The sequence below is a fragment of the Haliotis rubra genome, unplaced genomic scaffold (genome assembly GCF_003918875.1).
Source record: "Haliotis rubra isolate DU_JTF1 unplaced genomic scaffold, ASM391887v1 Scf19, whole genome shotgun sequence".
Classification (NCBI taxonomy): Eukaryota; Metazoa; Mollusca; class Gastropoda; order Lepetellida; family Haliotidae; genus Haliotis; species Haliotis rubra.
The window spans coordinates 1,716,413-1,734,293 of NW_025765891.1; the positions used below are offsets into that span (position 1 = coordinate 1,716,413).

Here is a 17,881-nt window from a genome sequence, read left to right on the forward strand (position 1 = left end):
CCGAACCCCAGACTTAGGTGTGATGAATGAGTGCTGTAACCACTAGGCTACCCCATCATTAGCCTGTGTAATAGAACCAACTGCAACACTGAAGAAATGAAACAGAAACATTTATGATATTGCTTCCCCCATACATGATACAGAACCAGACACACCTGTTACTTACACACATTTGTTACTTAGACACACCTGTTACTTAGACACACCTGTTACTTAGACACACCTGTTACTTAGACACACCTGTTACTTAGACACACCTGTAACTTAGACACACCTGTTACTTAGACACACCTGTTACTTAGACACACTTAGACACACCTGTTACTTAGACACACCTGTTACTTAGACACACCTGTTACTTAGACACACCTGTTACTTAGACACACCTGTATACTTAGACACACCTGTTACTTAGACACACCTGTTACTTAGACACACCTGTTACTTAGACACACCTGTAACTTAGACACACCTGTCACTTAGACACACCTGTTACTTAGACACACCTGTTACACACCTGTTACTTAGACACACCTGTTACTTAGACACACCTGTTACTTAGACACACCTGTTACTTAGACACACCTGTTACTTAGACACACCTGTTACTTAGACACACTTGTTACTTAGACACACCTGTTACTTAGACACACCTGTTACTTTAGACTTAGACACACCTGTTACTTAGACACACTTGTCACTTAGACACACCTGTTACTTAGACACACCTGTTACTTAGACCCACTTGTCACTTAGACACACCTGTTACTTAGACACACCTGTTACTTACACACTTGTTACTTAGACACACACCTGTTACACACCTGTTACTTAGACACACTTGTTACTTAGACACACCTGCTACTTAGACATACCTGTTACTTGAGACACTTGTTACTTAGACACACCTGTTACTTAGACACACTTGTTACTTAGACACACCTGCTACTTAGACACATTGTTTCCGAAATAGCTGATCGTGTTGGAATGACCGATGATTCTTGTTTTACTTCAGAGCCATCATCAACCACTTTACACCAAAAGTAGATTCCTGGGCAGCAGCCAACCATTTGTCCTCCCTCACAGAGGAGCAGGTAACTATAACATCTCCCTGTCAGTGATAAGCTGTTTCTGAAGGCTTATGTATAAAAGAACATCACCTAAATATATGTTATTAATTGCTTACCTGAATAGCCAAAGAAAATCTGCAGAGAAATATACAAGTCGATTGTTTGTGATTTCTTTATGAAAACTTATGTTCTAAATGTTTGTCATTGTACGTGAGCCACATAAACCTTTGTTTCAGAGTTAAGTAATGTGATATAGATTCAGGAATGATAAGTCATCTGTTTGCATGGAATAAGCCCAGGAGATATGGATATTAAGTATTAAAAACATGATAACCAGTGCCCTGTGTCTAACAATGTTATACATGGGGTTGAGTCCCTGAGGCACCAAATCGCCAGCACACAAAATCGGCCATCTAACCCATGCAGCCACCGAGACTTCTACAATATGGAAGTCTGGCAGCTTGTAATCTAGATCACATACTTTCCGTACCCCTCTGACAAGTGGAAATTGGCATTACTCCCTTGGTTGAAAGCTATGAAATACAAAGGCCTTTCTGAAAGCGGTGAAATGTAACAAATGATATCTTTGAGACACATGACTGAAGCTAACAAATAGGTAGTAGAGATAGCTTGTTTCACAACAAAGGGTAGTAAACAAGGATAGTTATTATCATGACTACTCTCCACCATGTTGCTGACCTTGACATTGCCGTTGTGCTGTTCCAGGTGTTGGAGGTTGTGAAGAGCAACTATGACACGCTGACTCTCAAACTACAGGACAGTCTGGATCAGTATGAGAGGTACTCCGAGAAACCAAAAGAGACTGGCTTCTTCACACAGCTGGTAAGTGAAAGAGACATACTCTCAGTCGGTGTATCATGTGATTGAAATGTTGTGATAGTCTTAAGCCTGTTGCATTTTAAGGATCTTGTTGAAGAGATCATTGTACACACTTCACATGTACAAGGCAGTAAGCCAAGTACTAGCCCACTGAGATAACACAATCTGTCCTGTATATGTTGTCCAGAAGTGGAGGCCTCTCTCACACCAAAATCATTTCTGTCTCCACCAGTGAAGGCCAATTAGACCCTCTATGGCCCCAGTGTCTGTGCTGTAGGCCCCTGCCTATCCCCAGCAGTGAAGGCCTATCTGGCCCCAGTGTCTGTGCTGTAGGCCCTGTGCCTATCCCCAGCAGTGAAGGCCACTCTGGCACCAGTGTCTGTGCTGTAGGCCCTGTGCCTATTCCCAGCAGTGATAGCCTCTCTGGCACCAGTGTCTGTGCTGTAGGCCCTGTGCCTATTCCCAGCAGTGAAGGCCTCTATGACCCCAGTGTCTGTACTGTAGGCCCCGTGCCTATCCCCAACAGTGGAAGCCTATCTGGCACCAATGTCTGTGCTGTGGGCCCTGTGCCTATCCCCAACAGTGAAAGCCTATCTGGCACCAGTGTCTGTGCTGTAGGCCCTGTGCCTATCCCCAGCAGTGAAGGCCTCTGTGGCACCAGTGTCTGTGCTGTAGGCCCTGTGCCTATCTCTAGCAGTGAAGGCCTCTGTGGCACCAGTGTCTGTGCTGTAGACCCCGTGCCTATTCCCAGCAGTGAAGGCCTCTGTGGTACCAGTGTCTGTGCTGTAGACCCTGTGCCTATTCCCAACAGTGAAAGCCTATCTGGCACCATTGTCTGTGCTGTAGGCCCCATGCCTATCGTCAGCATTTAAGGCCTCTGTGGCACCAGTGTCTGTGCTGTTGGCCCTGTGCCTATTCCCAGCAGTGAAGGCCTCTAAGGCCCCAGTGTTTGTGCTGCAGGCCCTGTGCCTATCCCCAGCAGTAAAGGCCTCTGTGGCACCAGTGTCTGTGCTGTAGGCCCTGTGCCTATTCCCAGCAGTGAAGGCCTTTGTGGCACCAGTGTCTGTGCTGTAGGCCCCGTGCCTGTCTCCAGCAGTGAAGGCCTCTATGGCCCCAGTGTCTGTGCTGTAGGCCCCGTGCCTATCCCCAGCAGTGAAGGCCTCTAAGGCCCCAGTGTTTGTGCTGTAGGCCATGTGCCTATTCCCAGCAGTGAAGGCCTCTAAGGCCCCAGTGTTTGTGCTGTAGGCCCTGTGCCTATCCCCAGCAGTAAAGGCCTCTGTGGCACCAGTGTCTGTGCTGTAGGCCCTGTGCCTATCCCCAGCAGTGAAGGCCTCTAAGGCCCCAGTGTCTGTGCTGTAGGCCCTGTGCCTATCCCCAGCAGTGAAGGCCTCTAAGGCCTCAGTGTTTGTGCTGTAGGCCCTGTGCCTATCCCCAGCAGTAAAGGCCTCTGTGGCACCAGTGTCTGTGCTGTAGGTCCCGTGCCTGTTCCCAGCAGTGAAGGCCTCTAAGGCTCCAGTGTCTGTGATCTAGGGACTTTGCCTGTTCCCAACTGTGGAGGCCCCTGTGGCCCCAGTGTTCTCCTTGAGAATGAACAAATTTGTGGCAGAGTAATCTGATTATTCTGTGATTATTCTGTGACTAACATTATTATAGACTGTTTTGCTTGATTACCCCTGCTCAGTTTATTAGCCTATGCAGTACTTTATTTGAGAGAGGGGATTACAACTATCACATAAATGCTGAATGGCTGTCGCATATGTTGAATATACAGAGGCAAGCAGTTGATATGTACCCCAGTTTGTCTCCTCTTGTCTCTGTGGATGTGTGTTAAATCATTTTCTGAATTCTGTTCATATAAAGGTGATTGCTAATTGTCCTAAATTTAGCATGGTGTGTATTTTAATTTGTTCAGCATCTTTTGATGGTGACTGTTGAGTTATTTCTCTTTCAGTAGGTATAAAACACTTATACAATATTCAATGATTATCACAACAAAGCGTCAAGCTACCTGGTGTCAACTTAATCATCTTGTTTGAAACAAAGTTCAGATATCTATCTCGTGGGTGTTGGGGTGGTAGGGTAGCCTAGTGGTTAAAGTGTTCACTCGCCACGCTGAAGACCCGGGATCGATTCCCCACATGGGTACATTTCTGGTGTCCCCTCACCACGATATTGCTTGAATATTGCTAAAAGCGGCGTAAAATCATCATACTCACTCACTATATCGTGGGTGTTAAGGGGATCATGGTGTCTTTAGTGTCCAAAACCATCAGGGATGGTCATCACTTGGCCTGATTATATCTATTTGTGCTGCATCCTCTGTGAGAGGAATCTGCTTGAGTGGTTGTCTTCAACTTCCTGACAACATGCCTAGCAACAGGGTCGCTAGGGGTCATTGTGTGTGCATAAGCTCCTCTCAGTGATCTATCAACTCACTGAACAACACTATGCAACAACAGTGAATAAGCCCAGCAATGTTGAGAGTTTTCAGTATTTCTTGAAATTTGTTCCAGCAGTTCCTTACCATGACCTTTGCTATTAAACATTGTGTTATACAAGCTGACAGTTATCTTACAGTGGTATCTTGACCAGGCAAGTACAAAAGGATGATCAACCTCAGTTAGTAGAAAGAGGCAAACTTTCAATATGAAACTGCATATTATCTGATTACATGCACTGCGTATGGTGTAGAAGTGACATTCTTCTGCTTGCCACGCTCAAATTCTGTGGGCCCCAGGCTGAAATATGTAAAGCCTTATCTGAAATTGCTTGAACATTTTCCACAACTGCATCTCTGCATGTAGACTTTATGTTGATGTATACATGAGACCTCTCAATCAATCAATCAATCAATTTATCAATCACTGTGTGTCAATCCTTCATGCTTGCTAAAGGTTGACTGCTTTGAAACATACTGACCGTTTGTATAACATCTGTAATAGCATTTGTTTGAGTGGCATTCCAGAAGTTGATGGTGTAGAGATGACAAAACTTTATGGATGATCAACTTCTTTATTTTACAATAGCGACATTTTGGTATAGATTCTTATAGTGTTATGTTTGAAAACGGTATAAGAATCTATACCGAAACATCACGATTGTAAACATGGTAGAATATAGAAGTTGATGATCCATAAAGATTTGTCATGTCTGTAACAGCAGCTAAAGAGCTCAATACTCCTCCTGAAGTGATGACTCTTTTCCACTATGAATATAAAAGTTGTTGAGACCTTTATCACTGACTCTGTTGGAACTGTAGAACAAGGCATTTAGTATTTCTTGTCATTCAAGTGTCCATGGCAGTGTAAGAAGGGCCAAAGTCAACCAAAATAATCAAAGAAATGATTTCTGTTAGCAATATATATTTTTCAAACCCATGTGTATATACGAGTGTCAGTGTGTATTCCACCTGGTACACCAGCCAGGCCTTTACCCACCAAGCAGTGATCTGTGTTCAGATGGGCTGGTTATCAGGGCTGTGTTTTCTTGAGTTTTGTGCACACTTAAAAAACATCCTCTACATAGAGGAGAGTGCACATATTATATCAATAATTAGTTTTCATGTGTTTTTGCTGTGACATTACTGTGAAGATGAAACATCAGAAATATAATGTAAACAAATCTGTAAAAAAATATGAAGTTTGGTCACTGTATGGTTAGAAGAAAATATTAATTGTACATTAGGGTCCCAATCGACATAGTAATCTTAGCACTAAGGTGATCGTAACTCCCACAGTGCTAAGGTCTTCCTTGTAGATACAGAGGCTGGTCTTTAATCTGTTTTATTTATTTTATTAAAAATTCATTGTTTATATATAAACTAATAAATGCAGCCATGTCATGTGTGAAATTATCAGGTGTGCACCAGCTCACCTTTATCAACACAAACTATGGTCTGATTACTGCTATTGGTGCCTTGAGCAGATGCTAGGTGACAAGAGAATAGATAAGCTTATCCGAACTACCACACTCACTACTCATTACTGTGGTATACAATATTTATAAATACTTTTCCCGATTAAGATAATATTTCTCCATTCTATTGTATCAAGTGTTTGCAGTTATTTCATAGGATATATGACCCATGAAGGTCTAGGTTAGAATGGGCCTTCAGTAACCCATGCTTGTCGTAAGCGTCGACTAACAAGATCGGGTGGTCAGGCTCGCTGGCTTGGTTGACACATGTCATCGGTTCCCAATTGCGTAGATCGATGCTCATGCTGTTGATCACTGGTCCAGACTCGAGTATTTACAGACTGCCACCATATAGCTGGAATATTGCTGAGTGCTGCGTAAAACTATTGGGTATATTGTAACCAAACCATTGGTGAATTAGGAGAAAAAGTTTGCAGAGTTGGTAGCTATTTCTAGCATAGTGTACAAGGAAATCCACACAGTAATCTCAAACTTTACATTTAAAACAATGCCTAGAAGAACACGTGGAAGATCATGATATCTTAGTGAGGTTTTATCTCAAATGTCAATTGTATATGTCCAGTGTTTTATCTCAAATGTCAATTGTATATTTACAGTGATGTAATATCTCAGATGTCAATTGTATATTTCCAGTGATGTTTTATCTCAAATGTCAATTGTATATTTCCAGTGATGTTTTATCTCAAATGTCAATTGTATATTTACAGTGATGTTTTATCTCAAATGTCAATTATATTTCCAGTGATGTTTTATCTCAAATGTCAATTGTATATTTACAGTGATGTTTTATCTCAAATGTCAATTGTATATTTACAGTGATGTTTTATCTCAAATGTCAATTATATTTACAGTGATGTTTTATCTCAAATGTCAATTGTATATTTACAAGTTTTTTAGTTTTTGTTTATCTATACCTGAATTCAACAAAGGAACATGTTGGGTTTCTTTAGTGCATTTTTCTACAAAATACTGCATCACCTTGACAGGGGCACCTGTTATACTTTGATGCACACTATGATCAAGAAACTATGTAACTGAGGATGTTACACAGCTGGTACAGCACAGTTAATTATGGTGTTACTGGTTTAGCCTTATGAATTTGGAAATTCCAAATGACAAATTTTACCCTCCACCCATAAATGTTTAAGCCTCTGTCAGGTAATTTATAATCCAAATCAAATGTGTACCCACAGTATAAATTATTGTGTTTGCTAGAGCAATAAATCTTCTACTCATGAATCCCGCCATTCCAGTGAGCAGCACCTACCATAAAGTGGCTTTAGATATAATATCCTTAGATTAACCGTAACATAAAAGTAGCAGTAATTATTAAGTGAGTCATAAAATTGAAGTAACTGGAACTTTTATCTCCCAGTATATTCCTGGAACTCTATTGTTGACAAAGGCTTCAGCGGAAGCCAGTGAACATTTAATAATGCATGTGTCATCATATCAGTTAGGAGTTCACATCCTTCATTAAGCCAGACTTTTGGTTAATATGGTTCAATATTATTCAGATTTCACTGTAGCTGTCTTTAATGTCTTCCAGTTTCTAATTCCATTAGAGCAAAAAATGTATTTTGCCGCAAGCTATTATACAGGATTTACAATTGAAGCCAGCCTGTTTCCTATCTGAGCCCAGCTAAGTAAAGAGTTAATATTTCCGAGTACATTATACACCGAAGAGGCCAGTAATCTTCCCCAGTACACAGGCCTCCATGGCTCCGAGGTTACGCTGGCTCTATTGTATCACTACCTGTATTTATTTCCTCCATTAATGCGGCCAGAGCCAAGCACTTGCCACTTTGTTTGCTTTGATGAGATTTACCGCATATTGATCGAGGATTAGTCCTCGACTGCTCTGGGATGCAAATGACAAAGTCAGGCTTATTGGTGGTATGGTCTGGCCATTCTCTCCGGCCCTCTCAGACAGGATCAGCTAGCTCTAGTGCAATGACTTACGTCTCCTTAAAATAGTTCATTCTAATTCCAGAAAACTATTCCTGTGTCACCATCTCCTTTTGTGAACATGTTTAAATTAGCTTCCGCTATTGATTTGTTCATAACGGGATGTTGGCTGCAGCTTTGAAATTTTGTCATTCAAAATTGTTTTGCAATACTGTTACATAAATAGCCTATTTTGTAAACATGGTGAAAGTGTTTTGGGTTCTGACGGTGTGTTTATAGACACAAGAGAATTTTGAAAAATAATTATTTCCAAATTTATACGTTCTGACGAGGATGTATATGCTGAAAATACTTTTGTCATTTGCCACATAACCAGCACATGTTGGGACAACGTTTGTAAAGAAATTTCAAGGTTTTTATGCAATATTAACAGGGTTGCAAAGCAGAATTGTATCTCTCCTTACGCCTGTTTCTTGGTTTTCCAGATTGATCCCTGTTCTAGTATGTCCTAATAGACTGGTAACTATGGTAACCTCCGAGTGTAGTTTGGCCCAGACATATTGGTAAAGCACCATCCAAAACTAACGCTGTGGACATTTCAGGCCAGTAGGTTTCCTGAAGACATAACTGTTCCCTGTTAGAATTCAAGGGCAGGTTAGTTCTTGCAGGCACTACAACTGTTTTATTGTTTGATTCAAGGGCATTAGGTCTCCAAAATACAATAACTGTTTCCGTCTGGTATTCAAGGCCAGGTTTTGTCCAAGCACACTATAACAATGTCCAGTTGAAATTCAAGGGCAGGTTAGGCCCCTGCAACACTACACGTTTTGGGTTTGGACTCAAGTTTAGGTCAGGCCCCTGAAACACAGTTTTCCATGAGGATTCCTGGCCAAGTTAGGCCACAATGACATCCTGACATGTCACAGTTAGGATTGAGGCCATCTAACTGATTTTGTGATCAGGTTAGGCCTCTTACACATTAAAACCATTTCATTTTCGGATTAAAAGGCCATTAAGTTTCCATAACACCACAGTTATTTCCAGTTAGAATTCAATGCCAGGTTAGATTTTCTGGGCCAGTTAGGCCTTTGGATTTCATGGCCTTGACTGATGCACTACAACTGTTTCCAGTGGGATTCAAGGCCAGATTAGCCTCTGTCTTCAGTCAGGATTATATATCCACTGTTAATGATAGTAATGTTAATATTACTACCCCTACTTCTACACTGCACATCCCTTCCCCCACCCCCAAGACCAAGAACATACAGTCTTGACAAGGCTTCCCCTGACCTCCTGCCTCCATGTCCCCTCAGACAGACATCAAAGAGCATCTGGGGTGTACATGGAAGGCGACACTCCGTGAAGGGGAATTAACGGATATTGCTCACACCAAGCTGGAGAACACACTACCACAGATAATTCAATGATTGAATAATTAATGAGGTAATTTGATCGGAGTAGGATGGTGAGTGGCAACTGAGGCTCGTGAATGCCCATTGATCTTATGTCAGAAGCGCAATAACATTAAATGTGACTTGAACTAGAATTGGTTGTCAAAGTTTTGTTCCATCTGGGGATTGTTCATGAGAGTCCAACAGGCTCTAACTCAAGCACAGATTTACACTTGTATTTCAGCTTTTCAGTCTTTTGCTATGACATGTAACTGTGTTAAAACTTATCAGGAATTTTCGGTTGTCCACAGAGTCCACACTTATTCACTCTTGCCCACACTTAAAAAACTTCACATTGTCCATCACTGCCTATTTCCTGGAACCTGATTTGTTATATTCCTTTTGTGTACACATGAAGATCCGGGTTAGAATTGGTCTTCAGTAACCCGTGCTTGTCTCCACCCGTGAAGATCCGGGTTAGAATTGGTCTTCAGTAACCCGTGAAGCTTGTCTCCACTGGTCTTGAAGATCGGGTTAGAACTGGTCTTCAGTAACCCATGCTTGTTCACTCGTGAAGATCCAGGTTAGAACTGGTCTTCAGTAACCCATGCTTGTCTCCACCCATGAAGATCCGGGTTAGAAGTGGTCTTCAGTAACCCATGCTTGTCGCAAGAGGTGAATGATGGGATCGGGTGGTCAGGCTGGCTGACTTGGCTGACACATGTCATCGGTTCCCATTTGTATAGATCGATGCTCATGAGATTGATGGCAGGATTGCCTGGTCCAGATCCATATACAGACCACTGCCATATGGTATATTGCTGAGTGCATTAAACAACAAACAAAAATCCCTTCTGTGTACCTAGTGTGTCCAAGGAGATACCCTGGCAGCCTGGTGTGTCCAAGGAGATACCCTGGCAGCCTGGTGTGTTCAAGGAGATACCCTGGCAGCCTGGTGTGTTCAAGGAGATACCCTGGCAGCCTGGTGTGTCCAAGGAGATACCCTGGCAGCCTGGTGTGTCCAAGGAGATACCCTGGCAGCCTGGTGTGTTCAAGGAGATACCCTGGCAGCCTTGTGTGTCCAAGGAGATACCCTGGCAGCCTGGTGTGTCCAAGGAGATACCCTGGCAGCCTGGTGTGTCCAAGGAGATACCCTGGCAGCCTGGTGTGTCCAAGGAGATACCCTGGCAGCCTGGTGTGTCCAAGGAGATACCCTGGCAGCCTGGTGTGTCCAAGGAGATACCCTGGCAGCCTGGTGTGTCCAAGGAGATACCCTGGCAGCCTGGTGTGTCCAAGGAGATACCCTGGCAGCCTGGTGTGTCCAAGGAGATACCCTGGCAGCCTGGTGTGTCCAAGGAGATACCCCTGGCAGCCTGGTGTGTCCAAGGAGATACCCTGGCAGCCTGGTGTGTCCAAGGAGATACCCTGGCAGCCTGGTGTGTCCAAGGAGATACCCTAGCAGCCTGGTGTGTCCAAGGAGATACCCTAGCAGCCTGGTGTGTCCAAGGAGATACCCTAGCAGCCTGGTGTGTCCAAGGAGTTACCCTGGCAGCCTTGCTGATGTGTTATATTCCTTCTGTGTACCTGGTGTGTCCAAGGAGATACCCTGGCAGCCTGGTGTGTCCAAGGAGATACCCTGGCAGCCTGGTGTGTCCAAGGAGATACCCTGGCAGCCTGGTGTCCAAGGAGATACCCTGGCAGCCTGGTGTGTCCAAAGGAGATACCCTGGCAGCCTGGTGTGTCCAAGGAGATACACCTGGCAGCCTGGTGTGTCCAAGGAGATACCCTGGCAGCCTGGTGTGTCAAGGAGATACCCTGGCAGCCTGGTGTGTCCAAGGAGATACCCTGGCAGCCTGGTGTGTCCAAGGAGATACCCCTGGCAGCCTGGTGTGTCCAAGGAGATACCCTGGCAGCCTGGTGTGTCCAAGGAGATACACCCTGGCAGCCTGGTGTGTCCAAGGAGATACCCTGGCAGCCTGGTGTGTCCAAGGAGATACCCTGGCAGCCTGGTGTGTCCAAGGAGATACCCTGGCAGCCTGGTGTGTCCAAGGAGATACCCTGGCAGCCTGGTGTGTCCAAGGAGATACCCTGGCAGCCTGGTGTGTCCAAGGAGATACCCTGGCAGCCTGGTGTGTCCAAGGAGATACCCTGGCAGCCTGGTGTGTCCAAGGAGATACCCTGGCAGCCTGGTGTGTCCAAGGAGATACCCTGGCAGCCTGGTGTGTCCAAGGAGATACCCTGGCAGCCTGGTGTGTCCAAGGAGATACCCTGGCAGCCTGGTGTGTCCAAGGAGATACCCTGGCAGCCTGGTGTGTCCAAGGAGATACACCTGGCAGCCTGGTGTGTCCAAGGAGATACCCTGGCAGCCTGGTGTGCCCAAGGAGATACCCTGGCAGCCTGGTGTGCCCAAGGAGATACCCTGGCAGCCATCAGGCATGGGCAGCATTTGCAGCATAATGGTGTCAACTCCCACTTCAAAGACTGTATCTTGACACAGAAATTAGGCATGTCTTACTGGCTGCTTGAACTATGTCAATAGTAAGAGAAATCAGATCACAGTACTTAAGAGGAATTATTTACCATTTGTGATGGAATGATACTGTTTGCTTGTTTCAGGTTCGCCTCATCATCTGTGACGTGAGACGTGGTGTGTCCAACCTGGCAGGTCACCAGCAGGACGTCCTCCACGAACTGTCCACTCTGTCCTAACACAGATGCCAGGCTCCAAATGCAGCAGGAAGAGTCTAGATGCAGTGGGTTCAGAGGTTCTAGTCGCCTGACATTACATGTTACTTGTTGTCACGACAGCATTACAAGCTTCCTTGGGGCTATCACAGGGTTAGACAGCATCCTTCACTAGGACCATGGGCGTCATGCTGGTTTTTGTGGGGATTAATGCATGGTTCTTCACTACCAAAGAAACTGTTGCATTCAAACATAGCTGCTGCTTAGTTTCAGCTTCAAACCTCATATTAATGGACAAAGTCATATGCTGGGTAACAGTTATCAGTGAAAATTTACCGTTTGATTGGTGGACAAGATGTTTGAAATCCTTTAGGAGTTCCTGCTGTGTGTTGCTTTGAGAAGGATCAGTGGCTATGTCCAGGTGCTGGACTTCGGAAGTAGCTGAGATTACCTGTATATCTTCTTCTGGTTTGATGGAACTCGGTCTTGGGGAAAGTAGGGAAGATTTGTGCATAACAGCAACAGCTGTTGTAATTCCTACTCAAGGTTGATACCACAGACTGCCAGGAAAGAAGTAGTTCATATGGACATACCAGACATATAACTGCCCAGCAAAGGCAGATAGATATAATCAGTTGGATATACACATATTTACTTCTGTATGTATATGGGGAAAACAAGGACGGCCCAAAGACTCATGCTGAAACTGGAATATTAACCATGTCTGTATCAGCCTGTGAACTCTGTGGAATCATGGAACTGGGCTTTCAGGTTCACCAAAACTGTTTCATTATCTGGTGGCATCAGATGAAGACATGGTGGACACGGTCTCTATCAGGAACATGGTGTTTGTTGATTCATCCCAACAGACAGAGGAAGACTGGCGCAGAAAGGATTGTTATATCACTATGATTGTCTGTTGTGATACAAGTACTAAGTAGATCACATAAACTGTATTCGTTATGTATTGATGCTGCTTATAAAACCAAATGTCGGGGGGAACACACCTGTGTCAGGACACTGAGGGTTTGTGAAGGTATGGTTATTAAACAGTGAACATGATATTGGGAAATCATGTTTTTCTTGGTGCAATTATGATGTGAATAAAGATTCTACTGTATTTGTGAGAGTGACAAATATGATCTGTCTACACATGTTAGTGCAGTTATGGAGTATAGTGGCTGAACAGAGGGATTGAACTGCACTTGTATTGTTTCAAGGACAGGTAACTCCCAGTATTTTGAAGATAAGATGGGTATTTGGCACCAACTGTTGAAGGAGGGTATTATGCACACAAGGAACCACCAAGACAGAAATGGTAGATGTTTGTCAACACACAACAAGAGGGGCCTGTCTCTAATTGAGGGGGTAGGAGTGGGTCAGAAGGGGGACTAAAAGACATGTCAGTCTCATGGGAGTCATCGAAAGCACCTCAGTCTGGTGTCCACATGGGCACACTTGAAACTTGTGGTCATGGGTACAGACCCTATGAATTCTAAGAATGGCATAAATTCCGGGTATGGGGGTGAGGGGCATAAAAACTGCACATATGTATAGGGGGAAGTATGATTGGAATAAACATTTTATGATAAAATATAAAGTGTGTTTGCATTTGTCTTCTCATGAATAAAGATGGACATGGGAGGGTAATTATTTTCAGTGTGCTAGTGTAACAAAACCCTCTGGCCCCCCAGCCCAAGTAATATAACTGAGCTCTCTCCCATGTGGTGTAAACCTGCTCATTCTTATCCCAGAGATCTTATCAGTCAACACCGCTGTCTTCAGATAGATATTTCAAATGTTTTGTATTCACAGTAGATGGAATAGTCCGCAAATTTCAAGTGTGGTCCTCTGCTGATGGCTTTTCCCTGAATATACTACTCAACTTATGTAAAGAAGGGAACATGGGTGGCCCATTTGTTCTTTAACTTCTTTTGATAAGTATATATTGGATATTGTGTTTTAGTCCCTACCTGTGTCAGTTCACCTCAATAATGTATATGATTGTGGAAATGAAGAGATTATAAAGGGATTTTCTGGGCAGTGACTTTGGACAATTTGGTGCCAACTTGGGATTAATATGGTATTCTCTGTAAAAATGAAGATAAATTAAATGCATTCAATCTGGATATTTTAGGGGCTCAGGATCTAAGAATGTTTGTCAATATAAGAGCAATATGATGATGATACCAGGCATGTATATATGAGACAACTTGGTAGGCTGGGCTAAGATTGTAATGTTATAATACTGCATGTTTTGTTGTAAATGTGTATATAATCAAAAACGTATGTACATTTCTGTTACAAATCCCTATTTAATTTTGTTGTATATTTGTATAGAATAGACGGTGAGATGTTTCTTGAATATGGATGGTATGACTCCCAGACAAATGGTCATGACACGGAATATATACAGTCATCGTCAGTTATACCATCTTTTTATGTTTGTGATTGTTTTAGTATGATAAATGCAAATATTGCAAGGTTTGTTTATTCAAAATGTGCATGAGTTTAAGTTTCTATTAAAGGTAAATTTAATGATGCGATAGTTTGTACCTGGCATTAACATGTTGATATATTCATGATGCATATTGAAATCCTCCAAGACATTCTACGTACCTGACCACGCGATAGATCAGGGAATAAACATGCAATCAAATTGTTTCAATAATGTGTCACGAGTTGAACACATCATCAAAAGTTGATACATGTAGCACATATAATTTGCTAAGTAATGGGCTAGTGCAAAAATGTCTTTCCAAATCAACTTTTATTCAATTCTTCTCAAACTATGTGACTTTATGGAGATGTTTCTGTAAACGAATCGTGTAATCAGTGAAAGAATACTACCAGAGATTACAATACTGTTATTAACCAAAACTGGAGGTATCAATGGGATTTTTTGAAGGTATATTATGATACTAACACCATGATATATTTCAGTATTTGCTTGATAATGTATAACTCTACTATGTTTCATGATATGTCATAGTACTTCATGATTTATTGGGGGCGGTGGGGTAGCCTAATGGTTAAAGCGTTGGCTCGTCACACCGAAGACCCGGGTTCGAATCCCCACATGGGTACAATGTGGGAAGCCCATTTTTGGTGTCCCCCGCCGTGATGTTGCTGGAATATTGCTAAAAGCGGCGTAAAACCAAACTCAGTCAGTCAGTTATGATTTATTGCAATGCTTGCTTCATGATATATCATAGAACCTGTTTCGTGGTCTGTAGTAATGCCTTCACCATGATATATCATAGTATTTGCCTTATGATATATCACAGTACTTACTTCATTATTATTCATAATGCCTGCTTCATGACATATGATGTATTTGCTATAGGATAAATCACAATACTTGCGTCAGGATATATATTTTTATTTGCTTCATAGTATTGATATCTATTAGCTCCACAATAAATAAATAAAATGTGAACATTGTAATACACTGTAAGTCACGTGTTCTGAAAGCGCCATTATGACCTAGTCACTGGAACCATGTTGTCATGTCTATCACAATTCTTCCCTCCCCATGTCCATGAGTTAATATACACATTGTTTGTCTGCAGGGTTTACTGTTCTTGTCAGTCCAGTTTGGACATTGCTAACATCACCACACCCTGGGCAAAACAAGCCTTAATCACACATGCAAGATAGACATTTCTTTCTTTGTGATGGGATTGTTGTTTGTAGAGATGTGTGTTCTGTTGACTATTGATTTTGTCTTGTTTGGAGGAATGTTTGTTTGTATCAGAGAGTGATGTATTGCTGCGTATCACCTCTGTGTGGATTAACCCCTTCTGTGCTGCGTATCACCTCTGTGTGGATTAACCCCTTCTGTGCTGCGTATCTCCACAGTGTGGATTAACCCCTTCTGTGCTGTGTATCACCACAGTGTGGATTAACCCCTTCTGTGCTGTGTATCACCACTGTGGATTAAATCCTGCTGTGCTGTGTATCACTACTGTGTGGATTAACCCCTTCTGTGCTGTGTATCACCACAGTGTGGATTAACCCCTTCTGTGCTGTGTATCACCACAGTGTGGATTAAACCCTGCTGTGCTGTATATCACCAGTGTGGATTAACCCCTTCTGTGCTGTATATCACCACAGTGTGGATTAACCCCTTCTGTGTTGTGTATGTCCACAGTGTGGTTTAACCCCTTCTGTACTGTGTATCACCACAGTGTGGATTAACCCCTGCTGTACTGTGTATCAGCACAGTGTGGATTAACCCCTGCTGTGCTGTATATCACCACAGTGTGGATTAACCCCTTCTGTGCTGTATATCACCACAGTATGGATTAACCCCTTCTCTGCTGTGTATCACCACAGTGTGGATTAACCAGTGCTGTGTATCAAGGGAGTGTGGATTAACCCCTGCTGTGCTGTGTATCACCAGAGTGTGGATTAACCAGTGCTGTGCTGTGTAGCAAGACAGTGTGGATTAACCCCTGTTGCACTGTGTATCACCACAGTGTGGATTAACCACTGCTGGGCTGTGTATCACCACTGTGTGGATTAACCCCTGTTTTAATGTGTATCACCACAGTTTGGATTAACCCCTTTTCACTGTGGAAAGTTAGGTAGGTGTAGAATTGTTTTAAGAAATGTGAAGATATTGTCTTTCCCTTGTGATCATGGTGTCAAAGTATTGGTAATGTACCAATTCCTTGTTTAATTGACTTGAAACCCAAATCTGAAATCCCAAAGAGCTGGCAAAACCATTCATTAGATAAAAATTATATCCACTGGAGATATCCTGCAATGGTATTGCAACACACTGTTTTGCAGACCACAAGATATATATCCTGCAGTTATAATGCTATACTCTGTTTTGCAGACCATTGCTGTATCATTGTTACCATGTCACAATGAAGTGACATCACAATGCCTCTGTCATTGAAGATGGTCCCGTGGTTACACTTTTCTCCCATAACACAGATTACAAACTGAAAAAGATTGAAAAATCATGAGATGCTGAAAAACAAAATTCCAGCTGCTTGATAAATGATTTTCTGTAAAGCTGTTCAGACAGTTAGGTTGTGTTTGTGTGAAGAATGGTCATGTGGTGTCCATGTAACAGCTTCGAGAGATGCACTTGACTTCTTCCAATATCCCTGGTATGATAAATAACATGTAAACGTTCAGTCTTCTCTTTATTGTGACAACAGGGCAATTTCAACTCCACAGTGTGTGATTTCATTCCGATCAATATTTTTTGAAAACCTCAGTTGCTTCCTTCCAAACATTTCATTTAACTTGGGCAGTATTGCACAGCACTCAGTGGATTTCTTTTCAAAAGGTTTAAAGCTGTGACAGGATTTAACACAAAGTGATAATTAAGCTGAAAATCAGAGATATTCAACATTCATTTATAGAAAATGTAGTTCGTGAACATATACAGGTAAAAAACGGTAGACAAAGTCGGACATTTTCTGTGTATCAATATTTGCAATGCAGCTATTATAGTCCTTCAGATAGAATCAGGAAATATCACAACTATTATTTAACAAAGTTATTTGCATTCTGTATTAACACTTAATAATAAAAACAAGCTTTTGATTATTGGGGTGGTGGGATAGCCTAGTGGTTCGCTGGTCACGCTGAAGACCCGGGTTTGATTCCCCACATGGGTACAATGGGGGAAGCCCATTTCTGGTGTCCCCCCGCCATGATATTGCTCGAGACTTGCAAGATGTTTCTGACTTGAGTTTGATTCCTGGTTTCGTATATCTTTCTGGAGCCTGGAGACTTCCTGAGATCTTACACAGAAGCTCAAGGCTTGATCAGCAAACTATGTCATACCTTCTAGCTGATTTATGTTCACTTAGACAAACTAGTCTTATGAAGTATTGAGATGTCCTTGACAAATATTGAGTTGTATGTAAAGGGGAAAGAGGCTGTTGTTACTGTGTTTCATGTAGGGGGATTATTTGGTTAAACCAAAGGTTGGTGGGGGGTGGATCTGAGTGAACCTGGTTTCATGTCTTCTAATTGTCTGATAAATTACATAATTGTCTGTGCTTTTGTTGGTGTTGTCATGTC

General features: G+C 42.6%; 1 protein-coding gene and 1 long non-coding RNA gene across 2 annotated transcripts in view; one reads left to right on the forward strand and one right to left on the reverse strand.

The window, feature by feature from the left end:
* The window catches only part of LOC124274356 (armadillo-like helical domain-containing protein 3), a 49,942-nt gene extending 35,357 nt beyond the window's left edge, over positions 1-14,585 (forward strand). The window contains exons 25-27 of the mRNA XM_046709720.1: positions 1,016-1,094; positions 1,797-1,913; positions 11,762-14,585. Of these exons, the coding sequence (XP_046565676.1) occupies positions 1,016-1,094; positions 1,797-1,913; positions 11,762-11,854 (289 nt within the window). The 3' untranslated portion in view covers positions 11,855-14,585. The remainder of the gene's footprint in view (positions 1-1,015; positions 1,095-1,796; positions 1,914-11,761) is intronic.
* On the reverse strand, positions 788-15,526 carry LOC124274357. The gene is made up of 3 exons (XR_006897921.1): positions 15,451-15,526; positions 11,838-11,843; positions 788-800 (listed from the first exon to the last, which is right to left on the reverse strand). It is a non-coding gene; the product is annotated as an uncharacterized LOC124274357 (long non-coding RNA).
* Positions 15,527-17,881: the final 2,355 nt, after the last annotated feature.